The sequence below is a fragment of the Drosophila grimshawi genome, unplaced genomic scaffold, assembly GCF_018153295.1.
Source record: "Drosophila grimshawi isolate 15287-2541.00 unplaced genomic scaffold, ASM1815329v1 contig_1377, whole genome shotgun sequence".
NCBI lineage: Eukaryota > Metazoa > Arthropoda > Insecta > Diptera > Drosophilidae > Drosophila > Drosophila grimshawi.
The window spans coordinates 23,572,337-23,586,785 of record NW_025062900.1 but is presented as its reverse complement, the minus strand read 5'-3'; the positions used below and the strand labels follow the sequence as shown (position 1 = coordinate 23,586,785).

The window sequence follows — 14,449 nt, the reverse complement described above, 5'->3', positions numbered from 1 at the left end:
GAGAGAGAGAGAGAAGCGCTCAATTGGAGCAGCAAATCTCTAAAAAAAAAATCACGTCAATACTGCTTAGTTGTAGAGGCTTACTGGAAAATACCCTGTAAGCGATTCGTCTACGGTTAGACGGGTAACATACACGGTAATCATAAATTGGATGTAATTTGAATTATTGATAGATATATATAGTAATGCTGACACGAATCGCGCCAAGCGCATACCTTTTTTTTTTGTTATAATGCAACAGAAAGTTATTGGAGTGATACCCAGTTTAGTCGCGCTATTGGGTAAAGGGTATAGGCAAGTGATATTGCCCATATTCGTAACCCTGCAACTCGTGTGTGTGCTCGTAACTCATAAGTCGTGTGCACTTCAGACGCACATATTTCTGTGCTCGCTCAGTTGCCGTTCGGTCACCAAGCGCACCGGGCAGAACGCGGTCGTGGAATTGGAATTGAAATTGCGGAACACTCGGGAGTGAGAAAGCTGAAATCGTAACCAAAAGCTGAAGCTGAAGCTGAAAACTAAAAAACCGAGACCGTCTCGTGCTCGTGTGTGTGGCAAAAAAGCCAAAACAAAAAAAAAAACAAGAATATTTATACATATATATATATATATATATTTGAATTTATACATATGTAGAACGCTTATGAAAATAAACAAACCTACGTCAGAAGACTACAAACAAAAGATATGAACACGCCGCCGACACCGACGCCGACGCCGACTCTGCCGCAGTCACTTTCAACGCCAGCGTCGTTGCCAAGGTTCGCTTGAACGTTAGACGAATTGAAATATAATTTTTTTCATTTTTTTCCGTTTTTTTTTTCAATTTTTATTAACATTTGTTGCTGTTACTCGATGATTGTTGTTATGTTTTTGTTTTCTGTTTTCTTTTTTTGTGTTGTATTTTAACGGTTGCGTGTGTAAAGTTAGTGACCTTAGAAAAGCGTGATTTACAGTGAGGAAAACTGCATTTGGAGTCTCTGAACGAAAACCGATCGAATCCAAGTAGGCCTATTGCCTGACACTTTCAGATTGTCGGCATTCACTTTTTTTTTAACCAGACATTGAATAGACAAATCTCTCGGCTTGTATATTAATTTTTTTCTGGAAACAAATTTTAATTTTTATTTGATTCCACAATAACTTCCTTGCAATGAGCCAACGTCAAGTTTTATGCATAAATGCAGCCACAATGGGCTTGTCTCCGACCCATTCACAGGCGGAGGAACAGCAAAGACTAGAGCAGGAGCAAGTGATGGATGATGAGGAAGTGAAACAGGTGAAGGGCGAGCCAGAGAGCACTGCGAGCAGTGAGCAAGCGGATAAATTTAAGGATGAACAGAAACCATACCAAATACAGACACAAAATGAGCTGGAATTGAAGGCACCGCCCCATGCAACATGCAGCTTAAGAGATGCCACTGATGACGTAGCGGGTTGCAGCTGTATGTGCACCAGATCACTTCCAGAGCCTCTATCCACGGATCTATTTCTCAACAAACTGAAGAAGCTGCGCGAGTCATGCGGTGATGAGGGCATGATGACCTTTAAGATAAATAGCATATTCTTTAAGCGACTCAAGGACATCGATTGCATGGATCAACAGGGCAGCGGAGATTCGGTAAGACAAAATACCTGTTTCATATGCCTATCATTATTATTATAAATGGTTGCAGCTTTTGGTACAGCAGCTGCGCCTGGCGACATACCAGGATTGGGTGGATATGCTGATGCATGTTAACCAAGTTCTCTTGGGCAATATGCCCGCCGTGGAGCTGGAGGCCTACAAGAAGACTGTGAGCTGTTTTCAGTCGGTGCGTGGGGAGCAGCATGATGTCCTGGATGAGAATCGCAAGATACGAAAAGATATGTGTGCCATTATTCGATTGGTTCAAGAGGCCTATCATCGTAGCAACTGGAACACGGATGATATAACCCTGGAGACAATGACAGTCGATCAGCTGCTGGGCACTCAGGCCGATCAGTGCCGTCCGGAAAGTGAGGTAGGTTGGCTATTTAGCAACTAAGTGGCTCATTGAAAACCAGCTTGTGCTCTTCTATAGCGACGAAGATTCTAAAAACAAGAAGGAATCAAAACAGCTTAAGTTAGTTTTCCGTCTGAACTGATTTAATTATTGTTATTCTGTTGTTTGTTCTTGTATTTTTTGTGATTTAAATAAAGTAGCTTCGGATTAATTTAGACGTTTCATGTCACGATTTCAAATGTGTTTATTATATGCGCAAATGTTTGATTTCAGGTTACCAAATGCATGAAATCTCTGGCCAACGAGATGGCTGCCAAGCATGATGAAGTCTGTTATCTGAAGGCCCAGATGGGTGCACTGGACGAAGTGGTCCAAACGGCGCGGCAAAAGATCATCCTCAAGGACAAGTGTATAGCACAGCTCAATCAACAGGTAAGCAATTATTTGCCAAGCCCAAGAAATTTCCTTTTAATATATTCTAAGAATTTAAGAATATAAATATGAAATTTATATTTATGTGAGGAATCCTATGTGGCCGATATTGCCAAAACTTCCAATTTTATTATCAAATAGGAAACTATTTTATAGAAAAAAATTGACTTATTGAAACACACAAATAATATTTTTATAACTCTGATTAGTTGACGGAACTACAAGATTGCCTGTCAAAAATGACTCAAGATTCCAACAAGGCGAGAATCGTGGATGCTCTGGATTATAATGGGGACTTCGATAACATGGACTACACCAGCTGCCTATTCGATGGCCTCAGCGAGAAGGAGAAACAGGCAAGCGAATTGCTGCGCATGCTCAACCGGGAGCTGGCCGAGTTCATCGATCTAATCAGCAAGAAGGACTTTGCCGCTATGGAGTCCCGCCGAAAGATACTTTCCTGCTTATTCGACAGAATCGTAGGTCATCGCAAATATCCTCACTATTTTGGATCTTTCTCTACAACTTCTACTTCTACTTCGCTTTCTCAGAACTCAAATCGAGCCGAAACGCTGCAGAAGCTGGATAACTTGCGGGGTCAGCTCCGGAATCTGGACTGCAACTGGAGTCAGCTGGATATTCCGTTGGCCTGCAGCACACAAGCCACCGATGATGATATGGATAGACAGCTAATCGATGGATTGCGTCGCCGCCTGTACTCCATGAATGAAGCCAACAAGGAGCTGAACAACAGATGCCAGCTCACCGAAGGTGCGTATTCAAATTTAACGAGAATTACAAAGTTAATCGCATTCCCAAAATTTATAGTTGAAATTCTAGAGCTGCGTTGCACAAGCGACAACGAGCATTCCATAAGTCTTAAGAATCAAGAGGTATTGAGACAGATTGCCGATCTGCTATCCAAGCTGGTAAGTCAACTTTAGAATATAGAATCTAGAGCCCAAACCATGATCAAGAAGCCCTTTGCTTTTCAAAATCGGATAAGTTTTTGGCACTTAGTTTTCAGGTGTTTCATGGCACAATTAAAAATAAATATTATTGTCGAATTGTTGGGTGTTTTGAAAGGCCGACAAAAAACTTGTCGATTTTTTCGTTTGCCTTTCAATAAACGCAAAAGTAAACTTAGGCCTTAAAAAGTTAGTTATGAAACATCACGATTATTATGAATAGTTAAGCTATTTGCATCCATAATAACTCAAACTGAATTACCACAACAATTAATAAATTAAATTTGTGTGCGAGTTGTAACTGAAAACGTAAAAATCTAACAAATATTCAATAAAATACTTGAATTTCTGTCCCATTAGCAATGCTCAAATTTAACAGACGAGGAAATGGATACCGAAATGTCCACCAACAATCCATATTGTATGGGAATTTTGAAGATGTACGAGAAACTGAAAACGCTGGAAAGCAATCAGGAGCAACAGCACCAGATGCTTACAGTAAGTAAATGTATAAATTAACAATTTATCGTATCTGATGAGTAATTATGTGTGTATTTATATACATATATATATATACCGATGTATACCACAAGAGTTCTTATCAAAATTCTTTAACAAATGCAGCCCAGCAACAGCGAGTGCAAAGCACCAGCCCCCACAACACAGGCGATAACAAAGACAACCACAACAACAACAATAACAACAACAACTTTCGACTAGAGCCCAAAGAGTCGTTGGTTCCTCCCCTGCTTAAGCATAGTTTAAGTTAAGTTTAATTGAGCTAACTTTACACTTGTAAGACAACAATAGCTTGAAGTTACCCAAAAGTGAACTTTAGTCATAAGTTTTCATCAGCCATTGTAAGTTCCCGCCAAAATCTAAGGGAAAATGTTACAAAAGGAGCACTGTTTGTTTACTCTATACTAATATATGTACATATACTAAAGCAGATATATATATGTATATATATATATATATATGTATTTTTTCTATTTAAGTGCAACACTGAATTTGCCCTACACATGCAAATTGTTGAGCAAGCGAGGGCTGCGATGACTGTATCAATAGTTGCAACAAATTCAGCCACAATATGAATCTGGTTTTGTTAAACTCAAGTCTGTCGGATATCCGCTGGTTTCCGGTTTTTAAGATCTTTAAATTATAGCATTGAAATGCTGAAACCGGTATTAAGTCTTAAGCTACTTATGACAACAAACAATCAACGATAGATTTAGTTATTTTTATATATAGTTTTTATCTGGCAGAGAGACCCCTTTCCTGAACTAATAGACGAATGAGCTCACTTTGTATTTTCCATTTCCCCGACTATTTTCTTTTGATAAACACGACCCTCTCATGCATTATAGGCATTAAAACTGCATTCCTTGAAAAGAAACTTACTGTTATATATGTGTATATATATATATAAATATATATACAGATGTTCTTATATATAAAATGCTTCAGTTTCCCGACAGTTCAAGTATATTGCCATTCGAGTCGCTTGATTTATGTATACATTCATATATTTTGTAAAAGAAAAAACGTAAAAAAAACAAAGATTACTTGCGAACCTGTCGAAGCGAATACTTACTCTTTGTTTACATTGGACAAATACAAATCGCTTGGAATTCCAGCGAGTTCAACTGCAATCGGAGTGAACTCTGAGAGGCGGGTTAGCCACTCTTCCCTCCGCATCTGCAGCTAGGAGCGCAAAATGGGTTTCGTGTTATTTATTTACCCACAATCGACACGCGAGCTGCGAGCGCTGATATGCATATCGATGAGCATTGCACGAGTAGAAGGAGGGATTGAGGGATTGAAGGGGGACGGGGAGCAGCGGGATGAATAGTAGTAGCCGGGAGTCAGTCAGTCAGTCGGTCTCATAGTCAACGTTGCTGTTTATTCGCGTGAAACAAATGAAAGCTGTCGGCGGAACAGAATACCGAAACGGAAATCCAGTTGGGGCAATATGAAATCGGCGAATATAATAATCAGCAATGGTGTTGCCAATGTTCCTCTAAATCGGGCGTCTACCCAAAATCATGACATAAAACAATTATTTACGTGACTTAATTAGCTGCTCCCGCAACGCCGGCTGCTCCTGTGGCAACAACAACACACCAAGCAACACTGTGAACTGTGAACTGTCTGGGCGATAATATTTGCCAGGTGGCAAGGCAACAATAATTCGTGTGCAATTAACAAAAGTTTATCCAGCCAACTATCAACCAACCAGCCGCAAAAGTTGCCCAAAAAGTGCAAATTGTTTTCAAGTGGAGCCAATGAAACGCCACAACAGACAACAAGCTGCCAAAGTAGCTGTAAATGTACAAATTACGGTGCTCCAAAAAAGTTGAGTGGGTGGCATGAATGGATCAGCTTGTATATGCCATGTTGTGTGTTTGACGACAGGGCTTATCACGGAGTTTTAATCACAATTAATTCAAATCAAACTCGGGTTGAACTAATATTTATGTCAGTTTCGAAAAATGCTGAAATCGATATATTCGCCAAGGAAAACCCAGTCTGCCACAATAGAACTTTAAGAGTGCTTTAAGCGCACACAGCCACATTTTGCCAGACACCTATGCAAATAATAATAATAATAATATTTATTTAATAGCTCGCGCGGCAAGTTTATTTTCAAATCCGTGTCAAACAGTCAACGGCAAACGGCACAAATATAATAATACACATCTATAAAACTATTCAAGCCAGACTAACAACTTTGGGGCTGGCGTAGGTGGTGCTGTGTATGTGTGTGGTGTGTGTGTGTTTGTGTGTGAGTGTGTGTGTGTGGTGTGTGTGTTTGTGTGTGTGTGTGGTGTGTGTGTGGGCGAAAGTGCCAAAGAATTGGAACTTTGAAACCTGAAACTTAGCCACCTTCGCCCGATTCGACTTGCTTTTATTTTCGTGACAAAGTTTTAATAGCGATATTATTGAAATGCAATGAAATGGTAATGAAGCCAAAATACATGGCATTTATAAATATTTTGAGCGGACTGCAATTTGATATCGACACGAAAGCCCAAAAATCATTCAAATCTCCCAAACAACAGGCAAAAAATATAAACAAGCTTCATAAATTGACAGCTGAGACAGATATATCAATCAATTGAGAAGTGTTGCTTGCTTAGAACCAGCACCAAAATAATTGACATGGTAAGCTAGAAGTTTTTTGATTTAGTTTGTCTGTCGATGCTATAGAGTTCAGTTTGGCTTGCAGACAGATATTGGTGCGGATTGTCCGCATCGACAGCAGTTGGAGCACACTCTCCTACATTGCCAGACCCAGTCGGAGATACTGCAGGCCACACGTGACAATTATCTGAGCATCATTGAGGAGTTCCGACGTGATCTCGAGGAGCTAACCGAACAAGTGGAGCAACAGCAGCAGCAACAGCAGCAGCAACAACAGAATGAGCTTTTAGCTAACGATTCGGAGCAGTGCTGCGAGGAACCGTCACGGATCGGCGTCAATAAACTGGAGCAACAAGTTGGGCATTGACAAGAATTTACAAAAACCCAAGAATTTTGATTCGTTTTTTTTTATGGCAGTTTTTGCAATTCATTTTTGGTTTGATATTTTAAGCTTAAAACAATTTTTTTTTGTCTTTATTGCACTTATGATTGCCCAATGTCTGGCGACCCCCTGGTTACAACTTTAATATGCTTCTTGCTGGCTCCAGGTCGAATATTTTTTATATTTTTCAGTTATTTGGTTGATTATTTTATTTGATTTTTTGTTGCAAATTTCTTTGGAAAACTCTGCAGTTGACAAGTATTATTTATTCTAGTACTATAAAAGCGTTCCTTGAATATAAACACATTTATTTTATATTTATTTTTACATATTTTTTTGTAGAATGAAGAGTTGGTGTGCCAGATACTTGGGCTACAGAATGCACTGGCAGATCGTGATCATAGAATTGAAGAGTTGCAATCCACGATTGATGCTAGCGCCGATGAGACCTGTCGAGTCAAGAACCAAATACGCGCACTTGAGCAAATGAAATGTGAGCTAAATTAGTTCATTTAGATTGTCATCAAATTTATATATAATTTAACACCCAAATATTGCTGATCGCTGTCAGATGAACTATCACAAAAAGTGGTCAAAATCTCTAGTCTACTAAAAGTGCAAGAGGAAGAGCAACAAAACCTATACAAGAACTATGATGATCTAGAGAATAGCTTTGAAGAGCAGAGCAAGGCGCTGAAACGAGCAAATCGCATTGCGCAAAGCCTTGAGGATCGACTTGGTCAAGTGGAAAAACAGCAGGACGAACTCAAAGCGGAGGTGAGTATACCGAGATTATAGAGCAAAATGATATCGCATATATTTTCACCACGAATGTAGCGCAATCTGCTGCGTGAGGAGATTATATCACTGAAGGAAAAGGACGCGCAGAGCACGGGACGGGAGCGAGCACTCAACGAGCAGCTGAGAGCCTGTCAGCAGGAAGTGGATAAGGCTCGTTGCCTCCGCTGGGAAATGCGTGCTCAATTCAAAAGGGAGAAGGCCCAGGACAAGGACATGCTAGATGGTTTGGTCCGGGCCAACGAGGATATCCGAATGGAAATTCGAGCCGCCCACTGCAGGTGCAAGGAAATGCAGATCAAGTTGAAGTATGTATGCGGTGCAGTTGATCCGATAGCATGTCCCAACAGTTTGAACTCCCCTCTCAAAACTGTAGCCAACAGCAGAACGTGACCGAGCAGCAGCAACTGATTATCGACACGTTTCGCAATTGGAAGGATGCCCAGGTGCGATCTGACGAAGCAATGCGCCAGTGCATCCAACGTCATAAGGAACACATCAACATGCTGATGGAGCAGAGCCACCATCAGTGCGATGAGTACCAGCGCCTATTTAGGGATTACCGCCTGCTCGATGTGGAATTGCGCCGGGTGAAGAATGCCGTCGATGGTCGCCTTTCCTCGACCAATTACGACCATCCGAGCGCTGTTGTCCAAAGGGGACAGGAGGTGCACGACGATGTGAGTGATTACCAAGCTAATGTTGCCGCCTCCAACCTCTCTCACCAACCTCCAAAGCTCCCCGTTTCCTACCAGTTAACAGCCAACATGAGTTCAAATCCATCATTGTTGAGCTTTTCTAAAACAATTCACATTCTTAATCCGCAGATGACCAATCGCTTGAGGCTTATGTGCGTCACATCGCAGCGCCTCACGGAGCAGAACAGAGCACTCAATGACGGCAAAGATGTGGATCCGAACAGTGGTCAATCTCCGCAACGATTTCCTGGCGGTGGCAGTCAGCAAAGTCATCCCGCACCAGCCACATTACAAACGCATCGGACTTGATCTGTGGAGTAGGGCAGCATCTTCATCGTTCGATTTACTTGTGGTTCATTGCCAGTTCAATTTCCACTTGCATTTTAGTTGTTTTGTATTTGGTGTTTAAGTCACATTTTCGGCCAACAATTGTAAATTTCAAGTTTTAAGCTGCAAAAAATTATGTGTGCTTCTGTAAAAATTTATGCGCAATAAATTTGATTTCAATTATAAAGATTTCTTTTTCATAATGATAAAATTATAGAACTTCGCATTTTTTCTAGTTTATTCTATTCAATGGGACAAATTGAAAACTTCATTAATATCAAAAATAAAAGTTAATAATCATATTCACTTAACTCTATTAAGAATCGTATTACATCAATAAGCAATTTCTGATACAACCAATCCTAATCATTGTTCGATATTCACAATTGACTATCTTTCGTCCAGTTGCTGCAGAAGTTTCTCCCGCTCACTGATCGCTATCAGGGACATCTTGATTTGGGAGCGCTTCTTAATGCTCTCATCGCGAACCACGTCCGCCTGTTTGGTGAGAATCTTGATGCGCACATCACTGTAGTGTATCGCCTCCTCCATGCTCATTTCCAGATAGACACCTTTGCCCACATTGACAAGTATTTTGTCCATTTGCTTGACGCGCGCCTGCATGAAAATGTTGCTGCCAATGTTAAGTTGCGTTTTGTAGCCATCCGGCATGTGGTCGCCAAAGGTTTGCAGTGTGTTCTTTAATTGTACAAATTCCATGATCTCCTCGTTGAACTGATTGAGGTGGTGCTCCAGCTGCTTAAGATCCTCCTTAAGCACATCGTTAATAAATTCCTCAATTTGCGTTATACGCGCTTTGTGTGCATTTGCTTCGTGCATTGTTTTGGTTTGTGCTTCTTTCCAGTTGTTTTGCCAAATTAAGCAACACTAACAGCAGCGAACAGCTGTGTTAACATTTGCTCCAATGTTATTAGCAGCGCGAAATAGTTAACATCTGCATGTAGCGCCAATTTTCAAAAACCAGTGAAGAGCATTTGAGCTAGCATGCCAAGCAAAGCTATTCTTACTTCAGTGCAAACTAAAAATCAAATGGCAGCCAATTGCTTACACAATGTACTTGCTGATAAGAAATGTGGTAGTGTAACAATTAGGCGCAATATGTGAAATGTTCGCACGAATATTATCGATAATTGTAATGAACTTAGCCTGTGCAACAACCACGCATGCTGGCAGCTCTGTTGCGCTCTTAATTTTTTAAAAAATTTTTATTATCGCAAGCAGCGTTTGCAAATTGCCCTCGGCTAAGCAACAGGCAGACAACTAAGCCTCCTTGCGACTAATCTGGGCTTCAGTTGATTTCAGCGACCGCTGCCGCTTATGAATTCCATTTCGGTATTTATGTAATCATCTGATCTCTTCTCGTGCCGCTGACAGCTGTCGCACGAGGCGAAAAAAGTCAATTGTTTGTGCACGCAATGGCAAATGTAATAATTTCTCATCGCCTTTTGATTTTTGTTTTTATTTGTATTTTTCTTTCTTTGTCTTATTACTTGCAACATTGTTGTGCGCAAATCAAATTGAAATTTAAAGAAAGCCCCCGCAGGCAACCGACACAGACACGGACGGCAGTCAAAACACTTTTATTAGCATTTTTAATGCTTATTTAACCTTTTCATATTGCACATTTGAACCCTTTTGAATGTTTCCTGATTTTTTCTTTGTCTCATAGTAGGCTTTTGATTTTTCCGTACTCATTTTCAGTTAACTTACATATTTGCTTTCATTTCACTTACTCAGATTTTTCTCAATACAACAACTGTTTAAAATTTCAGTAAATATTTAATAAATAAATATCTTATGATTTTTCAATGTATTTTATGTGTTTTCAATCTTCTTTTTTTTTTTGGCTCTAGCACACAAAATGAGTCTCCCATTGAAGAGCAAACTTTTGTTGGTTCCCATTACACGCCGCAGTGCGCCCATCGGTCAAGCCCAGAGGATGTGCCTCGGAGCTGGAGTCGGAGTCGGAATCGGTGCCCAGCTGCAGCACGTGCGTCGTCATGCGGCCATTTGTGGACCGCCGCGCTTTCCAATGTCCGCGGCTCAGAAGTTAATCATGGGCGGGGGATCGATCCTGGTCATGATGATTATTCCGTTTTGGGCACTGTTTCAAATGCCGCGTTGGTCGGCGAAGCACAATAATCGTCCGTATGGTGATGAGGCTGAGGAAGTTCCACCTGAGGAATAAATAAATCCCCTTATTACATGCTGAAAACATTTACAAAAAACAACACAAGAAACACAAAAAACGGTGACTTCTCAAGACACTTTTTACTGGCGTTGCAAACTCAACAATGTTTTATGTTTGAAATATCTACGATTCTCCTCTCTCCTAACACAAAATGATACTCTGTGCAACAGCGTGGCATACAAACATTAAAATAGACACTCACACATACACCTAACAAAATGTAAATATTTTATTACACAAATAAATGGTAATTGTTAAATGATGTGTCTAAATCAATTCAACTTAGAATTGAGAAGCTATTTGAAAATGCCTTGAACTGACTTACATCTAAATTCCAATACCAATATAACATATATCAGTACTAAATCTTAAGTATTATAAAAAAAAAACTGCAAAAACTGTTTGGAGAAAATATTGAGGGGGAGGAGGAGATAGTGCAACTCATAAGTTGCACGTTTCTAAGCCAACACAAATATTTGGCTTAAGTCTTCAAGTCGTATACTTTGTGTGTGTTGGCCATAAAGTAGATCACAATAAGCTAGCCATGAAAGCAAAGCCATTCGGCCAATTAGTTAACGGCCAAAACACCTTTTTGGCCAACTCAACAGCCGACACACAAAGCCACAACAGCAATGAAGCAACTGTGCAGCGAGCATTTTCCTTGTCATTTTCCATGTCGCCTGCCACAAATCAAAAAAAAAAAAAACATGCAGAAAAAACAGAAAAACCCCAAAACGAGCAGAAAATAATAACAAACAAACATGCAGTAAGTAAAAAAAAGAGGCTCCAAAATCAAAGTGCCAACTTTCATTAAAAGTATTTTTCGCTCATTGCAAATGCAAGCTGCATTCAATTGTGTTTTTTTTTTGTTTTTTTTTTTTTTGGTTTGTTAGCCTTAGAGTCGTCTCTCTGACCAGGTCCAAGCTAGTCGCCAAGTCGAGTCTTGTCGAATCCTCATGATCTACAACAACGTGACCTTCTTTGCCTTTTGCCTTTTCTGTGGAAAACGGCAAACACACACACACTCACACAGACACACACATATATTTGAAGAAAGAAAAATAGGAAAAGCCCAAAGAAAAGTGAATTTCTTTTAAGCAAATCAACTTGCCGTGCCACGCCTCCAACTTTACCCCCCTTAAGCGCCAGCAACGAAATGTGGCAATGTTTGCCACCTTTAGCTAGACGCAGATTCGTTGATTTTTCGGTGAAATTTCATGCGCCATTAAACTGGTTCTTTCTTGCGCCTCCTTGCCTGCCACTTGCCACCCCCCACTCCCCCCATTTTGCGTGCACGTCTTTGCTGCAGCGTGTGAATGAGGCAGCAGGCATATACAGCCATGTTGCACCTCTTTCGCATACTTGCCATTAACATGCTTAATTTTCATTTATGCCACAGTCTTTGCCAGCTTTTTCTCGGCAGGAAGCCTCGTCTCGTGGGCGTCCCATGTGGCACTCAAGAAATGTGGCGATTGCTCTGCACTTGTTTTTTCTGCCGCACGTTGCGTCAGTTTAGTGTGTCAGAAGCAGCCAGAAGTCAGCAAGCAACAGGCAGCAGCAGGCAGCAGGCAGCAGCGGCAACAGGCAGCAGCAGCAGCAGCAGCAAGAAGAAAGTTGCCCAGCTTCCAGCAGCAGTCTCCTGCTCCTCCGCCTGGCTTTGATCCGGTTTATTTAGTGGCGGACAGGTTCGTTGTTCCTTTGGCGCGCATTTTACTTTCTGCGACGGCTGCTTAAATTGTTGTCCACTTTCGGTCGCAATTAATTATGCGACGCTGTGCACTGAAAATGAAAGTGCGCTGCACCAAAAAACGAAAAAAAAAACAAACAAAGATGTCCAATAAGCAAAATCTTTTTTTATTTTTTGGGGTAACGAGCCACACACACACACACACACACACAAATCGTATGATCTTCTCGTTCTCTGCGCGTGTGTGGTCTTCAATTGGACACTTTCCTTACAACAGACATATTTTGCTGCTCCTGCTGCTGCTGATTGTGTTGTTCCCATCATTAGGGAACCTGCTTGCTAAGTGAGAACATTGTCGCAAAGTCTTCATTATCATCAAACGCAATCGCCGTTCGTGGATGCAACGCAGTCATCGCCAGGCGTCTCATAAAAACTTTTCTTTATGATTCTACAGACCCGCCGCAACCTGTTCCCCTACCCGTGCTCCCTTCCAGGTGGCCACTTGGCGGTTGCTTAGTTTATAACTCGTATTCGCTGGTAACCGCAGCGTTTTGTGCTTCTCGCTGATTTGTTGCCTCATTCAAAAAGGTTCCTCGAATCGAAGGTTAAAACAAAACATAAATGCGAAAAGGAGCTCTTCTAGTTCCAAGATTAATCCTACTCAGATACACTGAATATAAGCTGCGACTTTTAAGAAGTTCACATAAGCTTTCAGTTTGTGTGAATAAAATAATTTTGGATACACAACAAGAACAAAAACACAGACTTCTTTTGAAAATCGGTTGATCAAAAGCATTTTATTTTTTGGAAACATGAAAACATTCAATCTTTTCGTAATTTGTTTCCTTTTTTTTTGGATGTAATAAGTTTTTCTGGAAAAAATGTGCTCAAAAATATATTTGAATATTGATATATTTTCTGAAATCACATTTCATAAATGATTCTATATTTTTAAGAAATTATTAATTATTAAATCACCTTAAAAGGTTTTATTGTAGTTGTTGAAAATTCTTTTCGAAATGGGTACTCAGCTTGGAATTGCTTCAGGCGAAATTGATAATAAATAGTAGCGTTAATCATGAGTTGTTGACGTTTATATTCCCATGCCATGGCTCTAATGTACACAGGTCATTGTGGGAACTTTAGATCCATGTTGATTTATCTGTCGCTGAGAGCTACTGCGTCATTTGTTCACATTAAGCTCAATTCGGATGTTTGGCAATAAAAATTAAGCGACAACGAGCAAATTGCTTGGCCATTTCATTGGATCAGTTATAGAAATAAAGGCCAAAGCCCACACACGCCCACAACTGCGATCTCGAGGCTAACGATCGACGATCGTGTCAGCGGCCCATTTGATCTAAAATTGGTTGCTGGGCAGGAACTAAGCCCATTGGTAGACATTGCTATATGAAAACTGTGGCATGTTGCCTTAACATCATCGAGTCTAGGGGGGGGGGGGGGGCAGGCGGGGGGAGGGGAAGCGTCTCTTTCTTAAGAGATTTGTTAGCCGTTAAGTTTGAGTTTTAGAGCCTCCGGGCCTCCGGATTGCGCACTCCCCATAATCGTTTAGGACTAAAGTTGAGCGACTCTTCTAAGTTTAGTTTTTCTTCGGTTTTTTTTTTTTGGGTGGGGAGGGGAGGGGTCTAGTGGCAATTTGGAGAGTGGCACAATATCCAAACACAAATTATATTAATGGTCTTTTGTTTAGAGCTTGACTGTGGCTGGCATTTTGTCTTTTTGCACGAATCACGTTTTAGAAATTGCATTGCAAATATTAGCTCCCTACCCCTCGCGATTCCCATCCCTTGCCCTC

General features: G+C 40.7%; 3 protein-coding genes across 9 annotated transcripts; 2 read left to right on the top strand and 1 right to left on the bottom strand.

The window, feature by feature from the left end:
- Window positions 1-663: 663 nt before the first annotated feature.
- On the top strand, window positions 664-8,921 carry LOC6567167 (putative uncharacterized protein DDB_G0271606). 7 transcript variants are annotated; one of them, XM_032739338.1, is made up of 12 exons: window positions 664-761; window positions 927-1,621; window positions 1,677-2,003; window positions 2,259-2,417; window positions 2,627-2,896; window positions 2,969-3,188; window positions 3,246-3,346; window positions 3,746-3,883; window positions 7,254-7,404; window positions 7,483-7,688; window positions 7,749-8,017; window positions 8,086-8,904. In XM_032739338.1, exons 2-12 carry the CDS (start codon window positions 1,154-1,156, stop codon window positions 8,714-8,716), a joined length of 2,940 nt encoding a protein of 979 aa, XP_032595229.1. In that variant the 5' UTR covers window positions 664-761; window positions 927-1,153; the 3' UTR covers window positions 8,717-8,904. The 7 variants fall into 7 exon arrangements, with proteins under 7 accessions (XP_032595229.1, XP_032595230.1, XP_032595228.1 ...); XM_032739339.1 differs by lacking the exon at window positions 664-761 and having other exon boundaries at window positions 902-1,621; window positions 8,086-8,389; window positions 8,447-8,904; XM_032739340.1 differs by lacking the exon at window positions 664-761 and having other exon boundaries at window positions 903-1,621; window positions 8,086-8,389; window positions 8,537-8,921.
- A 33-nt stretch (window positions 8,922-8,954) lies between these two features.
- Window positions 8,955-9,589, bottom strand: LOC6567166 (protein UXT). Its single transcript, XM_001993296.2, has one exon. It carries the CDS (start codon window positions 9,572-9,574, stop codon window positions 9,125-9,127), a length of 450 nt encoding a protein of 149 aa, XP_001993332.1. The 5' UTR covers window positions 9,575-9,589; the 3' UTR covers window positions 8,955-9,124.
- Window positions 9,590-10,496: 907 nt separating this feature from the next.
- On the top strand, window positions 10,497-11,222 carry LOC6567165. The gene is made up of 2 exons (XM_001993295.2): window positions 10,497-10,526; window positions 10,609-11,222. Exon 2 carries the CDS (start codon window positions 10,617-10,619, stop codon window positions 10,941-10,943), a length of 327 nt encoding a protein of 108 aa, XP_001993331.1. The 5' UTR covers window positions 10,497-10,526; window positions 10,609-10,616; the 3' UTR covers window positions 10,944-11,222.
- The last annotated feature ends 3,227 nt before the right edge of the window (window positions 11,223-14,449 follow it).

Excerpts from the sequence above, each read along its gene's own strand:
- LOC6567166 (XM_001993296.2), bottom strand. The coding sequence starts at position 9,574 with ATGCACGAAGCAAATGCACACAAAGCGCGTATAACGCAAATTGAGGAA.
- LOC6567167 (XM_032739338.1), top strand. The coding sequence starts at position 1,154 with ATGAGCCAACGTCAAGTTTTATGCATAAATGCAGCCACAATGGGCTTG. Across the intron at positions 3,347-3,745 it reads CCGATCTGCTATCCAAGCTG|CAATGCTCAAATTTAACAGA; the intron begins GTAAGTCAACTT and ends CTGTCCCATTAG. Across the intron at positions 8,018-8,085 it reads GAAATGCAGATCAAGTTGAA|CCAACAGCAGAACGTGACCG; the intron begins GTATGTATGCGG and ends TCAAAACTGTAG.
- LOC6567165 (XM_001993295.2), top strand. The coding sequence starts at position 10,617 with ATGAGTCTCCCATTGAAGAGCAAACTTTTGTTGGTTCCCATTACACGC.